The following is a 14,521-nucleotide window of genomic DNA, read 5'->3' as shown; positions in this document are numbered from 1 at the left end:
GACAATATGTTTCAAGAGAGACCTGCTTTTCTACACCCCATTTATGCAGCTGGATTCTTCACCAGAGGAGCTAAGGTAAGAGTTTACCTTGTGTTGTTGGCAAGCATGGACTCTCCCTGTCAGCCATCCTCAACAAGATTCTAGACTAAGACCATTTCCATCCCCAATGCAAGCAAAACCAGAGGTTGTCAAGTACTTACTGCATTCTTCATTAGTTTCACCTCCCTCTGAATGTGTAACAGACCCACTCACCTTTATCAGCCTACTGGACACTGGACAGCCTACTGGAGCCATAGATGCACACTTAGAGAGTTTACCCAGTTCACAATGGTGTCAGCCACCAATGGCTCAAAGGCAGTACATCTTCACCAGCTGTCCTCCCACTGTAGTGCTGGAGGTAACTCTAGTATCCCCAAGGAGAAAAATGGCAAATAAACATAAGTTCATACCAGCAGGCAACAAAGAGTCTTGCACCGAGGTCAACTGAGACAAAATCTCTCTGGTACACCAGTTTAATCTGGAGCAATCCAAGCATTTTGTTGGTTACCCTCCCATTCCAGCTCAAGCCCTTCATTAGGCTCCACTTTATTAAACTGAATCCAACCAACATGATGCAGGACAATGCCTAAGAAGCACCTGCATCCTACAGAACTCATTTTTTGTTTTGAGGACACCCAAAGAAGTCAAACAAGCAGGACAATGAAAACCATATTAGGCTGATGAAGAAACAGAGGAAATCCTGTTTTGGTATTTGCCAAGCTCAGCAGCCCTTCAGAAGAGGCAATATAAGCAGTGGGTCCCTGCAAAAAAAGATCCTTTTATTATGATTTTTAATAATTTACGTGATGTTTTTCTCCAAAGTGACTTGCAGCATTAAGCTATTTACAGCAATTCGCCCATTTACACAATTCGGTAATTTTTACTGTATCAGTTCAGCAAAGTATTCTGATGAAGAGTACTACAGCAGGTGGAATTCAAACCTGGCTCCTCTTGCATACAAGGCGCCTGCTCTAACCATTCCATCCCTTGCTGTCCTTCATATTCAAATCAATGCGGTACCATTGTAACTTTACCACTGCCTTGCAGAAAGATTACAGGTGCCCTCAGCTATCAGCAGTATGTTCAAATTTTAATGCAACGAACAGAGAGAGACCTGAAGACGCTCAAATGGTGCTGCGGTCACAATTACTCAGACCTACAAAGTCAGCATCCCAGGTGCCAAGTCCACCCCATTACTAAGGGTACTGTGTAAAAGCAGAAGTGCAAGTCAGGCCTTTGAGCTCTATGGCTGCCTACACACCAGGGCAAATGCCCTCCAATGATTAATTCACCTGTAAACCACAATCAGCAGCTGATATGGTTAATGTTGCGCCTCTGTCATGAATATTCTCTCAGAAGAAGCTATAACACGGAGAATCCAGAAGAATCTATCACATCAGCATGTCAGTACTGTACATGAGGAAATCACACTTAAATTGTAGTTTAAAAAGGCACAAGGTAAACAGTTATGTGTAAGAAGCATAGGCTTTCATTTTTAGCTCATTTTAAACATTTTTGCAAAAAAAAAAAAATCTGTATTCAGAAGTACTGAAAAGATGAGATATTCTAGAAAAGGTGAACATTCCGGGAGTTATGCTAATTCTCATCCCACCTTCAGCTGCTGCCTGACAAATCTGCATGCTTTTTTGTCTCAGTAGCCTAGTAACAAGGAGCATTCATGACAACACAGAGATGGCGCCCACTTTAACAACTTGTCAATGGAGAATGGTAGACTGTCCACAAATCCTTGCGCTTTCCTTTCAGTTTGTCCCACTAAACACCACCACTCGGCTTAAGCAGTCACCAAAGCTAGTTTTCCCTCAGAGTGCTGGAAGAGAAAAGCTTCAAATGGTACACTGACACCAGGGAGATCAAATTACAGTGTCCCACAAAGGCTCCCCATTCTCCACTATCACCAGGATTTACTTTACATTTATTCATTTTAAATCCACCATGGATGGTCCCAAGCCTGGCTGAGAAAGGAGGAGGGTTAGGCATGGGGCTAGCTACTCCACACTGTAAAAACCTGGCCAGCTACAGAAATGTCAACATGGAAACTTCAGGTGTCCTTAAGAGCTGAGATGTCATGGAGTACCCTTGTTAGCTATCTATGCCCCAGGAGGGGTGGAAGGCATAAGAAGATTTATTCATTTTAGCTGATGCTTTTCTCCAAAGTGACTTACAATTATTTTACCCATTTATACAGCTGGGTAATGTTAGTGGAACAATTTCAGGGTAAGTACCTTGCTCAAGGGTACTACAACCAGAGGTGGGGGTTGAACCTGCAACCTTTGGCTCCAAAGGCAGCAGCTCTAACCACTATGCTACCAGCTGAAAATTCTCAGTTCATTAATGTATACCTTGAATTATATATGATGAGAATATAAATAGCATGCTGAACGGGTACAGGACAAAGGACTGGAAGAGAATGGGCACAATAGGGTGACGAGTAGCAACAGCGTACAAGCAGCATCTGACAGGCTATGCTTTGCGTACGTCCACAACGTGGCTGTAAATAGCACTTAGGGTCAAAAATACAGCGGTAAGGTGCACATGCAAGCAGCATGGGGTGCGGTTAAGGCAAAGTTTCAGTACGAATCGCATATCTTAACCGCACAGTGTGGTCCGTGCTGATAGGTCATGGTCGTTACTCATGCCCGTTGCCCACTGACAGGACCAACCTGTTGGAGTTGGTTTGTACTTGCAGGCTTCCAACTGGAGCCAATCAAAAGAATTGAAGAATTACTTTGCAAAATTTAAAATTATGGAAAAAAAAAATGCAAGACAAAACAGGATAGAAGAAAATGGCAGTTAAAATACACATATTTCTCAGCAAGTCAAAAGTTTGAGCACACTTCGTGGCAACTAGTTTATGCTCACAAGGTACTGGGTTACAAGTTTGATCCGGAAATTAACCGATGTCTCTTCCCAGCTCTTCTACAAAAGTTGCATGTTGATTTGCTTTCACTCTTCTGTCCAGCAATTGTCACACGTATACCTTATGTCGACCATGCAGCACAGGGGCTGAACGAACACACACACACACACACACACACACACACACACACACACACTTCTGAAACATCCAACAAGACATCAGTTCTAGCAAGAAACAGCATATTGAGGAACTTACTTGAACAAAAGATAATGTTTCCTTCACATGACATTTAGCATCACAGCATTTGTTTGAACCATAAACAGGCCCAAGGTGGCCGTCACACTTCCGTCTTTAGAAGCCATCACAGTTGGGACACTCACAATGCACCATTAGACAAGGGACAGGCCAAATGATGATACATAAAACAGTGGAACTGAACACATCAAAACAACTTTAACAGATTCTGCTGCTTAGCAAGGCAGACTAGGAAAGAACAAGTTGGGCTCACCGCCCCCCCTTGAATAATACAGGCTGCTTTTAACAGAGATTCAGCTACAAAAAAAAAAAGGCAGCAGCAGTAATTTTTCAAAGTGGCTACACCAAAATTTAATATTAGGCTTTTGTTGGTTGCACAAATGCCTTTTCCACACACCAAAAACAAAAAAGCTAGACAAAAAAGGGGAAAGAGGAGAACTGGATAATCAGCAGTGAGGCGAGGCGAGGCCGACTGCAGGAAAGTCACAAGACTTCCAGCTTCTCAGACACGACAACCCGCATCACAAATTAACTTTGGGCCGATGTCGAACGCACTTACTGCTACAGAGAACTCAAGCCCCAAACCCTGCACCGGTATCAAGTAATGACCAGTAGAATGGGAAGTGTCTCTGGAGTAAAATCAAAACCTTGCACAGGGTCTAAACATGGGGGGGGGGGGAGACATTTTCAATACCCTTAATACTTCTGCAATACATTCAATTAATAAAGACTAAATGGCAAGGAAAAGATATGACTAGCTAACAGTATTTCCAAAGAAGACTATTGAAATAGGTTTCATCTGTCCGTATTTGAAACGGATGCCTAGTAGAAATGCCTTATGCAACCCACACACACACACACAGTGTACACTATACTAACGTTTTTGCTCAAACATCCAAAATCCAACACTGAAAAAAGGAAAGTAATTAATGAGAACAGCTGTTTTCCCAGGCTTATAGTAGCTGTACAGAATTCAAGGAGCATAAACAAAACAAACATCATGGAAAAGATGGCCTGGAAAGATATTAGAGCATGAATATTTTCCTACGTGTCACTGTTTTTCCGAGTTCTCTGAACATGACAAAAACGCACCGGCTCCATAAGGACTAACGAAGCGAACCTGCTGAACCTACATTCCCCTTCCATGTATTTAAAGCCACATTAATGGGGTCAGATTCGCTGCCCTCACCAAACCTTTCCCCATCTGCATAAACACAGCCTTTGCTTCACCATAGGTTGCTGTGTCAAACCCACAAAGCCAAACACAGAGCTACACCTGGTCCTCGGCACTTCCAAATTTCAGCTGAAATACCCGCCACCAGCTACTGGCTGCGACATTCCCATCCAGCACGTGATTCCCTGGTTTAGCCACATTCTGACAAAGTTCCTTTGAGACACACAAGAGCATGTCTTCCACCCTCAGGACCACAAGAAAGAGAGGACTCGTCACATTATTGAATCCAAAAAAGGATTTTGTTGGCCGGATATCTTGCTACTGCTGGCTGGTGAAGATTTCACTTGCTGGAAAAAAATAAGCAGTTAAATCCACCCGACTCACACCAACTCTGAGGGCAAAAACAGTGCTTTTGTTGAATGGTTACCATGGCTAGGGTCAGGTATGAATAGCTGCTGTTCATATCACATGTCATGAATAGGCCCCAGAGCAGAATGACATTTGTTATTTACTGAGCTGATGCTTTTTCCAAAGCAACTTCCAGCATTAAACTTACAATGATTTACCCATTGATATAACTAAGTAAATTTTACTATAATAATTCAGGGTATATATCTCACTCAAGAGTATTCAGGAAGAGTTGCGATTCAAACATGGGTCCTTTTGAGTCCAAAAGCAGCAGCTGCACCTACAACACAACCTACTTGCCACGCAGAGTTACGTTTATATATTTATTCACTTAGCTGATGCTTCTCCAAAGTGACTTACAATGTCAATCTATTTACCTATTTATACAGCCAGGTCTTTTTTGTTTTTTAAAAACAACAAGTACCTTGCTCAAGGGGGTGCAGTGGGGTGGTGGGTTTGACCAGGTCCTGCTCTCTAGTGGGTCTGGGGTTCGAGTCCTGCTTGGGGTGCCTTGTGATGGACTGGCTTCCCATCCGGGGTGTATCCCCTCCCCCTCCAGCCTTGCGCCCTGTGTTGCCAGGTTAGGCTCTAGCTTGCTGCAACCCCGCTTGGGACAAGCAGTTTCAGTCAGTCTGTGTACACCTTGCTCAAGGGTACTACAGTCTGAGGTGAGATTCAAACCTGTGACCTTTGGATTCAAAGGCAGCAGCTCCAACCACTACAGTACCAGCTGTTCCCATGGTGCGGTAGTTGTCAGACATGAGCAGGTAAAAGAATCTGATCATTCCAAGCTAGCAACACTTGCTTTGGATGTTCCACGGCCGACGGTAGCCCTATCACTTGGACGTGCGCTGCACTCCTTGTCACACTACAACAGACATGTAGGCTTGAACAGACATGCTACGAACACCATGAGCCAGAGTACATAAGGACAGAAGTGCTTTTAAAGACAAGCAGGGGAATGCTTTCTTCCAAAAAAAAAAATAAATAAATAATTGGTAAACTGGGTTGTTCATTAAAAACTAAAAATTCTGAAATTATTTTGAAAGAAATGCAACTGTAACAATACAAAGCCCATAAAAATATACTACACCTCTTACTATTGAAAAAAATACTATGAAAAGTAATACAAAAATTTAACAGATTTACAGTATTAGTGAAATGAATGGACAAATTAGTTTCAAGTTGCTTAGAATAATCCAAATTAAAGGTCATTCAGAGGGGGGACTGGAACAAAATCTAGTGTGTAAAGTGATCTGGCTGAACCGGGTGTGAAAACCTCATCTTTGGAAACCTAATGTTCTCACTACAGCTGTGTATTCTGCTACAAACGCTTCAGATGCTACATACTGCTGGGGGGGTCCAGAAAAGCTCAAACTTGAATTGTGGCCATAATGTGCAGACAGTGATTCCAAGAAAAAAGAAAAGGAAAAAAAAAAAAAAAAAAAACCAGACAGACAGGAAAGTCTGACAGCACTGTATACTGGAGAAAGGGGTGGGTGGGAGTGTGCGAGTATGTATTAAGGTTACAGAGCAGGTGAGGGAGGCGGCTAGGTGGATATACGCAGAATCACGACTAATGGTGGTTCTTCTAACCATCAGAAACACCAGGCACATACGATGAAAAGCAGAGACTCCCAACTCGTGACAGATGCACCGAACTGCGGTGTGTGTCAGTGACACAGAAACACACTCAGGACGAGCAAAAAAAAAAAAAAAAAAAAGAAAAATCCAAAAAAAAAAAACTTTACATATAGCAGCGCTAGGGCAGCACCAAGTCAGGTGTTTAAGGCTGCTGTCTTGCAACCCAAAGCTTCCAGGTTTGAATCCCACTCCTACTGCATAACCCTTAAGGTACTTAACCTGAACTCGATGCATGAAGAATAGCCTGTTGTATAAATGGGTAAATCTGCTCATCTAACGCCGTAACCCTACTATAAGGTGACTATCAGCTAAATAACTGTGGTAAATATATTCATATTGTGGCAGCAGATAAACTAAGCGCTCAGGATCTATCAACAGGACAGGTGTGTGTGTGATGAAGGATAAGAACGGGTGGAAATGACGACTAAATAAGTGGTGCACGAGGGTGACCAGCAGCAGCAGCAGCGCCAGCGCAGACACGAGGTTAAACAGATGTAGAGTAATGCCACGTTAACGCGAGCCGTTCCGATCTGTCACAAACCCAACAAGCGAGCCGACAGCCATCTGCGGAAACAAGAGAGGCTCGAGACCGGAGCGCGCGCTTCGCCAACAGGTGGAGCGGAGCGGAGCGGAGCTAGCGGCGAGGTCACAACGCAGCACCTATGTGCATCTCCCATATATATATAAACCAACGTTTACATTTATTCATTTAGCTGATGCTTTTCCTCCAAAGCAACTTACAATATACAACGTTAAATTAAAGGCACTTACAATTATTTACCCCAACTCAGCTGGGTAATTTTACTGTAGCAATTTAGGGTAAGTACCTTCCTCAGGTACTACAGCTGGAAACCTGCAACTTGGGTCCAAAGGCAGTAGTAGCCAGTAGCTCTAACCACTATCATATCTCTCTCACACACACACACACGGGGGAGGGGAACACTCGGAATTTGACGGAATAACTGAAGCGTGACATATTTTCATTCCAACGTGCTACACGAAGTTAAGAGAGAGACGTCACTCCTTCGACATACAGCTTGCAGAAAACGAAATAAATACACACAGACTGACCAGGAAGCAGACTGTGTTTCACATACATACGCATACAGCCAGTTGCATTGCAAGAGGAAGTGTGTCAGTAGAGGCTAGCAGCGTAGGGGTTAACACCCCCCGACAGTTGATCTTATATGTAAATATTGAGCTTTTTCCTCAATTTATTTGTATTGGTGGGGGGGGGGGTCAGTGGTCACTTCAGCTACACACTTTTTTACAGTGTAAATTACACTCCTCGCACACTCACTGTCACGGGGTTCTTAACGTAATGACGCTGCATAGAAGCTGCTAGCGCGCTGTTTTCCGCTCAAATTAAACCATAGAGGGAAACGCGAGTGCGTGTGGTGTGTTTCTGACCATGACAATGATGCACAGTGTTCGGTAAGGCTGCTTCACAATCACACTACATCATCGCTCGCACAGAAATGCGCAGACGCGAAACACTGAAAAATAAAGTTGAAAAAAAGCGATGAAAGTGTCTTACCAGCTCTTCTTCAGAGTGCCGGGAGGGACGTAGACATGAAGGCGGGAGAGCTGCGCAGGGGTTCCTGCAAAACTTTGTCTCCCCAGCGGAGCTCAGCGGCGTACGCACACAGACGCCATGTTACCGCTCTGTTACTTTTACAGTGAGCGCTCGCTCTCTTTTTTGGGAGCGCGCTGCTGGAGGGGCGCGCGCACTCTGGGTCCGCCCATAGGTGCGCCGACTGGGGAGGGGTAGTAGAAAGAAAGAAAGAAAGAACAAGCGTTGCTTCCGGCTATTTCGTCACACAATCCATGCGTGGCTCTCCGTCTCGGACTGGGGGGGCAGAGGGCCGGCTGCAACAGGTGGCGCGCGAGCGATGCGACGTAAGCAGCGGAGCGCGCGCGCGCGCGGGGAATGCCAAGTGTTTGGCGAGACGCGCCTTCTGGAGGATACTTTGAAACAGGATCCCTCACAAAGCGTCCCTCTGAGATAAACTTCGATGTAAATTACTGTAGTGTTACAACAGCTACACAGTCACGTGTGTTTGGGTTTCAAGCTGGCCTGGTGTTCAACGTGTGACGAAGAAACCGTGTTAAAATATGACAGAAGACGAAGTCAGTTCCAAGTGTTCCACCACGGTGGTGAAAAACTTGTTAACCGAAGTTTTGGACTTTGAAATTTGTTCACGGGGACTTTTATACGGTGTCCAATTTGGCACCGTACAATGGTGATAATAGAGACGATTTAGTGGGCCAAAGGAGGCGCACCGATGACGTCACCCTGCGGTCAGGCTCGCGCAACCCGGTGTTTTCTTCAGTTAAATGGATTTAAGCGTTAATGTAACGCTTAGTCGGATGGCACATCTAAAATAGCAGCGCAGTACAGCAGGTGCTGTTGGGATAATGAAAGAAGGAGATTGTCTACCTGCTTGTGCCATGTGGATAATAATCCCCTGCGGAGTCATTAATCGGAAATTAACGTCACAGTGGTTTCTAAGCGTTATTTTCAGTCATCAAACCATCCATTTGTAATAGTTGGGTGTTTTAAAACGAATAATACATCGCGGACTTACAGAAAGGTGTGTTTTATCGCCTCCTAGCCACAGGGCCGTGTCACAACCAGCCTGCTTTTCTGTCCTGTTCAGCATGACTTCACACTTTCTGAACGATGTCTGACAACCATTTGCAGGACACTTTCATATTGCTACATATATTTACAAAGAAGTAAATATACATGTACTTCAAAATTGATCATATGTTCTGCAAAGGTACAGTGTAACCTTCCCCCAAATAAAATACATTATTAAAATTAAGTCCTTCCTGATGGTTATCAGCCCTGGCTGCTGTATCCTGGAAAAACTATTTATTCTGAACACACACGCTATCATGTCGAACCGGAGCCTGACCCGGGAACAGGACGGGATGCCAGTCCATCGCAGGGCACCCCAAGAAGGGCTCAAACCCCAGACCCAACACAGACCAGGACCCGGCCAAACCGGCTGCACCACCGCATCCCCCTTTCTGAACGCTTTCAGTGAAATTTTTACTTTATGAACCAATTAAACTCAGTACTACCTTTTAAATATCGAAGTGAAAACTATATATCGATATATACTGAGAGAGTTTGGTTCATTAAGTGGTCGTTTCACTGGAGGCATTCGTAACACCTTATATAAAAGTTATATATTTAAACTTTTATATAAGGTTTTTTTTTCCAGCAGCATTGTATATAGCTTGTGCAATAGCAATTTCTGTCAGGTAGTGCCTTGTTATTATCTTGGGATTGGCATGTATGAAATTATAACAGCTCCAGAAAGTAACACCACTGTACATTTTCCATGTGAAGGTGATCATCACTCAGTCATTACAGTTAGTTATGCTACTTCATTGCATCTGGTGCCTGAAGCAGCAGGTTTGCATAGGAATTATGGCTTCCATCTTTAAATGCTGGTCACAGGAGAAATTATAGTATTGTAAATTGCCCACAAAGCAAAAAAAGCTATTGTTAAGCGAAAGTAGAGAGACACAGGTCATCAAGGCATACTTGTAGTATTTGCAATTAAGTAGGCCAGATTGATCATTGCCTGGTAGAAAAGCTTTTTGCAAGTGATTAAGATAACACCCTTTACAGGCATTTGCAGAATTGAAAACCTGAAAAGTAGTTTCAGCCACCCACATGTTTTTTTTTCCCTTTTGAAGTAGCCAATTTCCTCCTCATTCTTAGTGCATATCCTTCTGCGACCCAGGTTTTAGATATTTTTGTAGGATTTACACCGATCAGCCAAAACATTAAAACCACTTGCCTAAGATTGTGTAGGTCCCCATCGTGCCGCCAAAACAAATCTGACCCATCGAGGCAAGGACTCCACACAACCTCTGAAGGTGTCCTATGGTATCTGGTACCAAGACATTAGCAGTAGATCCTTTAAGTCCTGTAAGTTGCAGGATGAGACTTTCATGGCTCAGACTTGTTTTTCCAGCACATCCCACAGATGTTCGATCAGATTGAGATCTGGGGAATTTGGAAGACAAGTCAAAATATTGAATTCTTTGTCATGTTCCTCAAACCATTCCTGAACAATTTTTGCAGTGGCAGGGCCACTGCTATCAGGGAATATTGTTGCCATGAAGGGGTATACATGGTCTGCAAGAGTCTTTAGGTAGGTGGTATGTTACAAAATAGAATCTACATGAATGCCAGAACCCAAGCTTTCCCAGCAGAACATTGCCCGGAGCATCACACTACCTCCCCCCAATATTGCATCCCGCTGCCATCTCTTCCCCAGATCAACACACATGCACCCAGCCATTTACATGATCTAAAAATGTTCAGACCAGGCCACCTTCTTCCATTGCTTCATGGTCCAGTTCTTATGCTCATGTAGCCACTGTAGGTGCTTCTGGCAGTAGACAGCATAGGCACTCTTGGTCTGCAGCTATGCAGTCCCATACACAGCAAGCTGCACTGCACTGTGTTCCAACACCTATCACAGCCAGCATTAAGGTTCTCAATTTGTGCCACAGTAGCTCTTCTATGGGATTAGACCAGATAGGCTAGCCTTCGCTCTCCACCTGCATCAATGAGCCTTGGGTGCCTATGACCCTGTCACCCGTTTACTGGTTGCCCTTCCTTGACCAGTTTTGGTGGGTACTAACCACCGCATACCAGGAAGACTCCCCAAAACCTGCCACTTTGGCAATACTCTGACCCAGTCATCTATCACAATTTGGCCCTTAGAGTCACTCAGATCCTGATGCTTGCCAATTTTTCCCTGCTTTGAGCAAATTCAAGTTCTTGAATTTGCTCAATATCCCATACCTTGACAGGTGCCATTGTAACATTTTACAGCCCCTCTCTGTGGGGAATATTTTGACTGCTCAGTGTCTGGGAAGTTAAGCTTTGCACTCAAAACATGCAATTGTTTAAAAGCAAAACAATATCTTGAGTAAGGCACATTATGCCTCAGTACTGCAGAATGTAGTTTGGAAGACAAAAGCAAACTAGGGGAAAAATGCTGGGTCTCAAGGAAAGCATACATCAATTCTGTGCAAGATGTACATAATTGGATGCTTTTTATTATGAAAAGTAAAAGTTACAATAACTTCAAATTGAAGGCACAAAATTAGGTAATCCATTACACAACAGGATACATAGGGAATTCCAAGAAGCCTGATATGATTTGGGGTAAATACATCAGTAAAAAGCACAAGTGAAACAAGGTTCACAATACCCCAAAAACAGTCAGGAAACAAGATGGCAAGAACCAGAGCTAATATACAAGGCTTCTCTTGACCCATCTACTGGATTGGGGCTGTTTAGAGTCAGGCATCGGCAGGGAGTTCCGCAATTCACGACGAACTGGCTGCTTCACTGCACTTCCCCCACTGTTGGAGTGGACCTTATGGCAGAGAAAACGGTACACTTATCTGGATGTTCTGAAAAATGCCCTCAAGACTAGAGACTACAGTGAAAGTCCTAGTCTCTGGCAGGCTGGTCATTCTACTGAGAGCAATGAAGGTGCACAATTCAATTGGTTGAGGAAGAAAGCACAACGCTAACGTGATACAGCTCTACAGAATCTGTGGGTCAGCCTCCTGACCTTGTTGCCTTGGTCTCTGGCAGCCTCCTGACAGGTTGGTTTCTTCCGCAGTCTTGTGGAGATAGAGCTCAGAAGCCTGCAACTGCTCTGCTTTTTGGGGGTTGTCTCAGGGTCTTTCACTGTTCCATCAGCCTTCCCTGGAAAGGAAGGTGTACAAAGCAGGGTAATTCAGTCAAAGTGAAATGCTACTTATTCTGACCATTCCATTTCTGAATTGAAGTAGATCTAAAATTCAGTACTTTGGGGAACTAATGCATCAGTCTTCACTAAAGACTAGGCAAGTATATCCTCAGTCAAAGGGAATACACAGAGAAACATGCAAGTTTAACACCTTTTAGCAGCAGTCTTAAAGACCCTTTACCCTTTGACTTGAAGTCTCCAGTTATACTACACTGGAATTCACACCACTTCAAGCCACCAAGAATTTGCTACAGTTCTTCCATTAAGAGGAGATGTTATTTGGCTGGAAAGTCACTTCCTGTGTGGTCCCAAGGGCAAACCAATAGCTAGCATAACTGTAGCATGCTTAAGTTAAATAAAATAGTTTCTGGTTTGCAAAGAGCACCAGGGCAGCCACATCAGTCAGGTTTTCCCCTCACCAAGCTGTTCCTCAGGTAGGCCCAGGTAGAAACCCATCAGGGTCTCACACTTTGCCAGCACCAGAGTGAAGGCCTCACTGCTGAAATGGACCACAGGACTGCCCGACAGAGCCTTCACACTCCCATCCACAAGAGCCTTGGTGAGGCCCACAGCCTCTTGTAGCATCACACCAGCCTTGTTCAGCACCACCGTCAGAGTATGCTTTGCACCATCAACCACCACTACCCGTCCATTTCTGGCTTGGGCCAGAACACCGCTGGGATTTGCTAGAACCTAGAGATAACGATACACTGTTAGGATCCATCTCAGTCAGAAGAAAATGCAAGAAACAGAATCAGGTCAGCACAAAAAGCATTCATTAAGTTCAGCCTGCTAGCATGAACTCTCATTTAACTGACTACAGCTGAGAAGTAAAGTTGTGTAATGAAATCAAATCACAGACACCATTTAACCCTCACCTGCTCCAAGGGCTGGTTAAGGATTGGCAAGGCCTCTTCAACCTTATCCAGACATTTACAGGCCACATCATTTGCACTATCAACTGTGAAAGAATTGTACATTTAAAAACATCCCCTACAAACAATTGAGGTATGCACAGTTTTCTAAATTTTTTTTAGAAGTCTCCAAGGCAGCTCCCAACACATTGTCTACTGAAACACCCACTTGAGCACAATCCAGGTTAACTTTATTTCTTTAATGCATTTAAAATAACCCCTTAATGTCAGACCACTGGTTGGAATTGATATAGGGTCCTGGTCCAACTGGGATCAGTAGCTACACATAGGACAGCTAAGGGGTTTGATAGTGATAGGACCTAAATGAAACCCTTACTTTGAGGCTGCAGCCTGTTGACAACGGGTGTGATGCTGGGGGCGGCCAGCGAAGCAATGGTCTTCACGCCACTCTCCGTCGCCTCACACAGCGACTTGACATAGGGGTGAGTCTCTTTAGCAGCACAGTACACAACAGACAGCAGGAGACAGGTGGAGCTCACCAAGGGAAGACTAGCCAGCCTCTGTACTGCACTCTGCCACGGTAAAAACACAGAAAAATACACAGCTACTGATTACTGTCTGAAGCATGTTGAAATCCATGGTCCTTAACCTCAGTCTTATGTCTCATTGCAGTCAATTTTACTAACCTGTTTGGAATGACCTTCCACTTCCTGTGGCGTCATAGTCACCTGAAATTTAAAGTACTTGTAATTAAATTAAGCATTTCCTTTAAAATACAAATATCCTTAGCAAAGAAAACTACCGCGCTTTATCTCATCCGTCAGCACCCAGGAGGATGCCACCCTTCGGTTTGTTTCAAAATAACGATTTTTAACGGACATTTTACATCAGTAAATCTAAAAACTCCGCTTGAATTGGTCGGTAACTTCTTCCGCAGTAAGGAAAACCAAGCGAGAGTTCAAAGCCAAGGCTGAAGGTACTGAACTCAACTGAGTGTTACAGTGTAACGAGCACCACCGTCAGCGTCTGCAACGTCGCGCTCGGCGTGCAGCAACAACGCCATAATTTCATGGGACCAAACAGCAAAAACTAACGAGAACCTACAGCTTTTGACTTTTCAGCCGCTCCAGGCCGCACACCCATCTCGCGCTTCCACAGCATCACAGAAAGAAAGGAACGAATGAACGAACTAGCAACTCATTGGTGTGGGCGCTACTTATAAGCGCTACTCTCGCGAGATCACAGGCCGCGTCCTAGCAACGGAACGTTGGTTACGGGATTAATATTGGTTTATGAAGTGAGACCAGTAAACAAAAATGTTCACTGTGTTGATCGTGACTAATTTTTTCGAGGAGACGTGAGATCAAAAAATAACGTGAGTTAATGTTATGAACAGGGCATTTTTCAGACATGATCCTAAATAATTTTAACAATCATAATAACGGTAATGGAC

The 14,521-nt window shown here is 44.0% G+C and overlaps 2 protein-coding genes across 2 annotated transcripts in view; both read right to left on the bottom strand.

The window, feature by feature from the left end:
- Nucleotides 1–8,224, bottom strand: part of LOC108925721 (DENN domain-containing protein 4C-like) — a 45,732-nt gene extending 37,508 nt beyond the window's left edge. The window contains exon 1 of the mRNA XM_018737886.2: nucleotides 7,936–8,224. The gene's annotated coding sequence lies outside the window, so the exon portion shown is untranslated. The remainder of the gene's footprint in view (nucleotides 1–7,935) is intronic.
- Nucleotides 8,225–11,469: 3,245 nt separating this feature from the next.
- Nucleotides 11,470–14,276, bottom strand: LOC108925709 (perilipin-2-like). Its single transcript, XM_018737872.2, has 7 exons — nucleotides 14,173–14,276; nucleotides 13,755–13,796; nucleotides 13,445–13,640; nucleotides 13,072–13,154; nucleotides 12,613–12,886; nucleotides 12,014–12,150; nucleotides 11,470–11,812 (listed from the first exon to the last, which is right to left on the bottom strand). Exons 1-7 carry the CDS (start codon nucleotides 14,227–14,229, stop codon nucleotides 11,684–11,686), a joined length of 918 nt encoding a protein of 305 aa, XP_018593388.1. The 5' UTR covers nucleotides 14,230–14,276; the 3' UTR covers nucleotides 11,470–11,683.
- Nucleotides 14,277–14,521: the final 245 nt, after the last annotated feature.

This window comes from Scleropages formosus, chromosome 16 (genome assembly GCF_900964775.1).
Source record: "Scleropages formosus chromosome 16, fSclFor1.1, whole genome shotgun sequence".
NCBI lineage: Eukaryota > Metazoa > Chordata > Actinopteri > Osteoglossiformes > Osteoglossidae > Scleropages > Scleropages formosus.
Note: the sequence above shows the minus strand (reverse complement) of the source record. Positions and strands in the feature narration are given on the sequence as shown.

Excerpts from the sequence above, each read along its gene's own strand:
- LOC108925709 (XM_018737872.2), bottom strand. The coding sequence starts at position 14,229 with ATGCTGTGGAAGCGCGAGATGGGTGTGCGGCCTGGAGCGGCTGAAAAG. Across the intron at positions 13,155-13,444 it reads CAACAGGCTGCAGCCTCAAA|TTGATAGTGCAAATGATGTG; the intron begins GTAAGGGTTTCA and ends ATTCTTTCACAG. Across the intron at positions 12,151-12,612 it reads CCTACCTGAGGAACAGCTTG|GGAAGGCTGATGGAACAGTG; the intron begins GTGAGGGGAAAA and ends CTTCCTTTCCAG.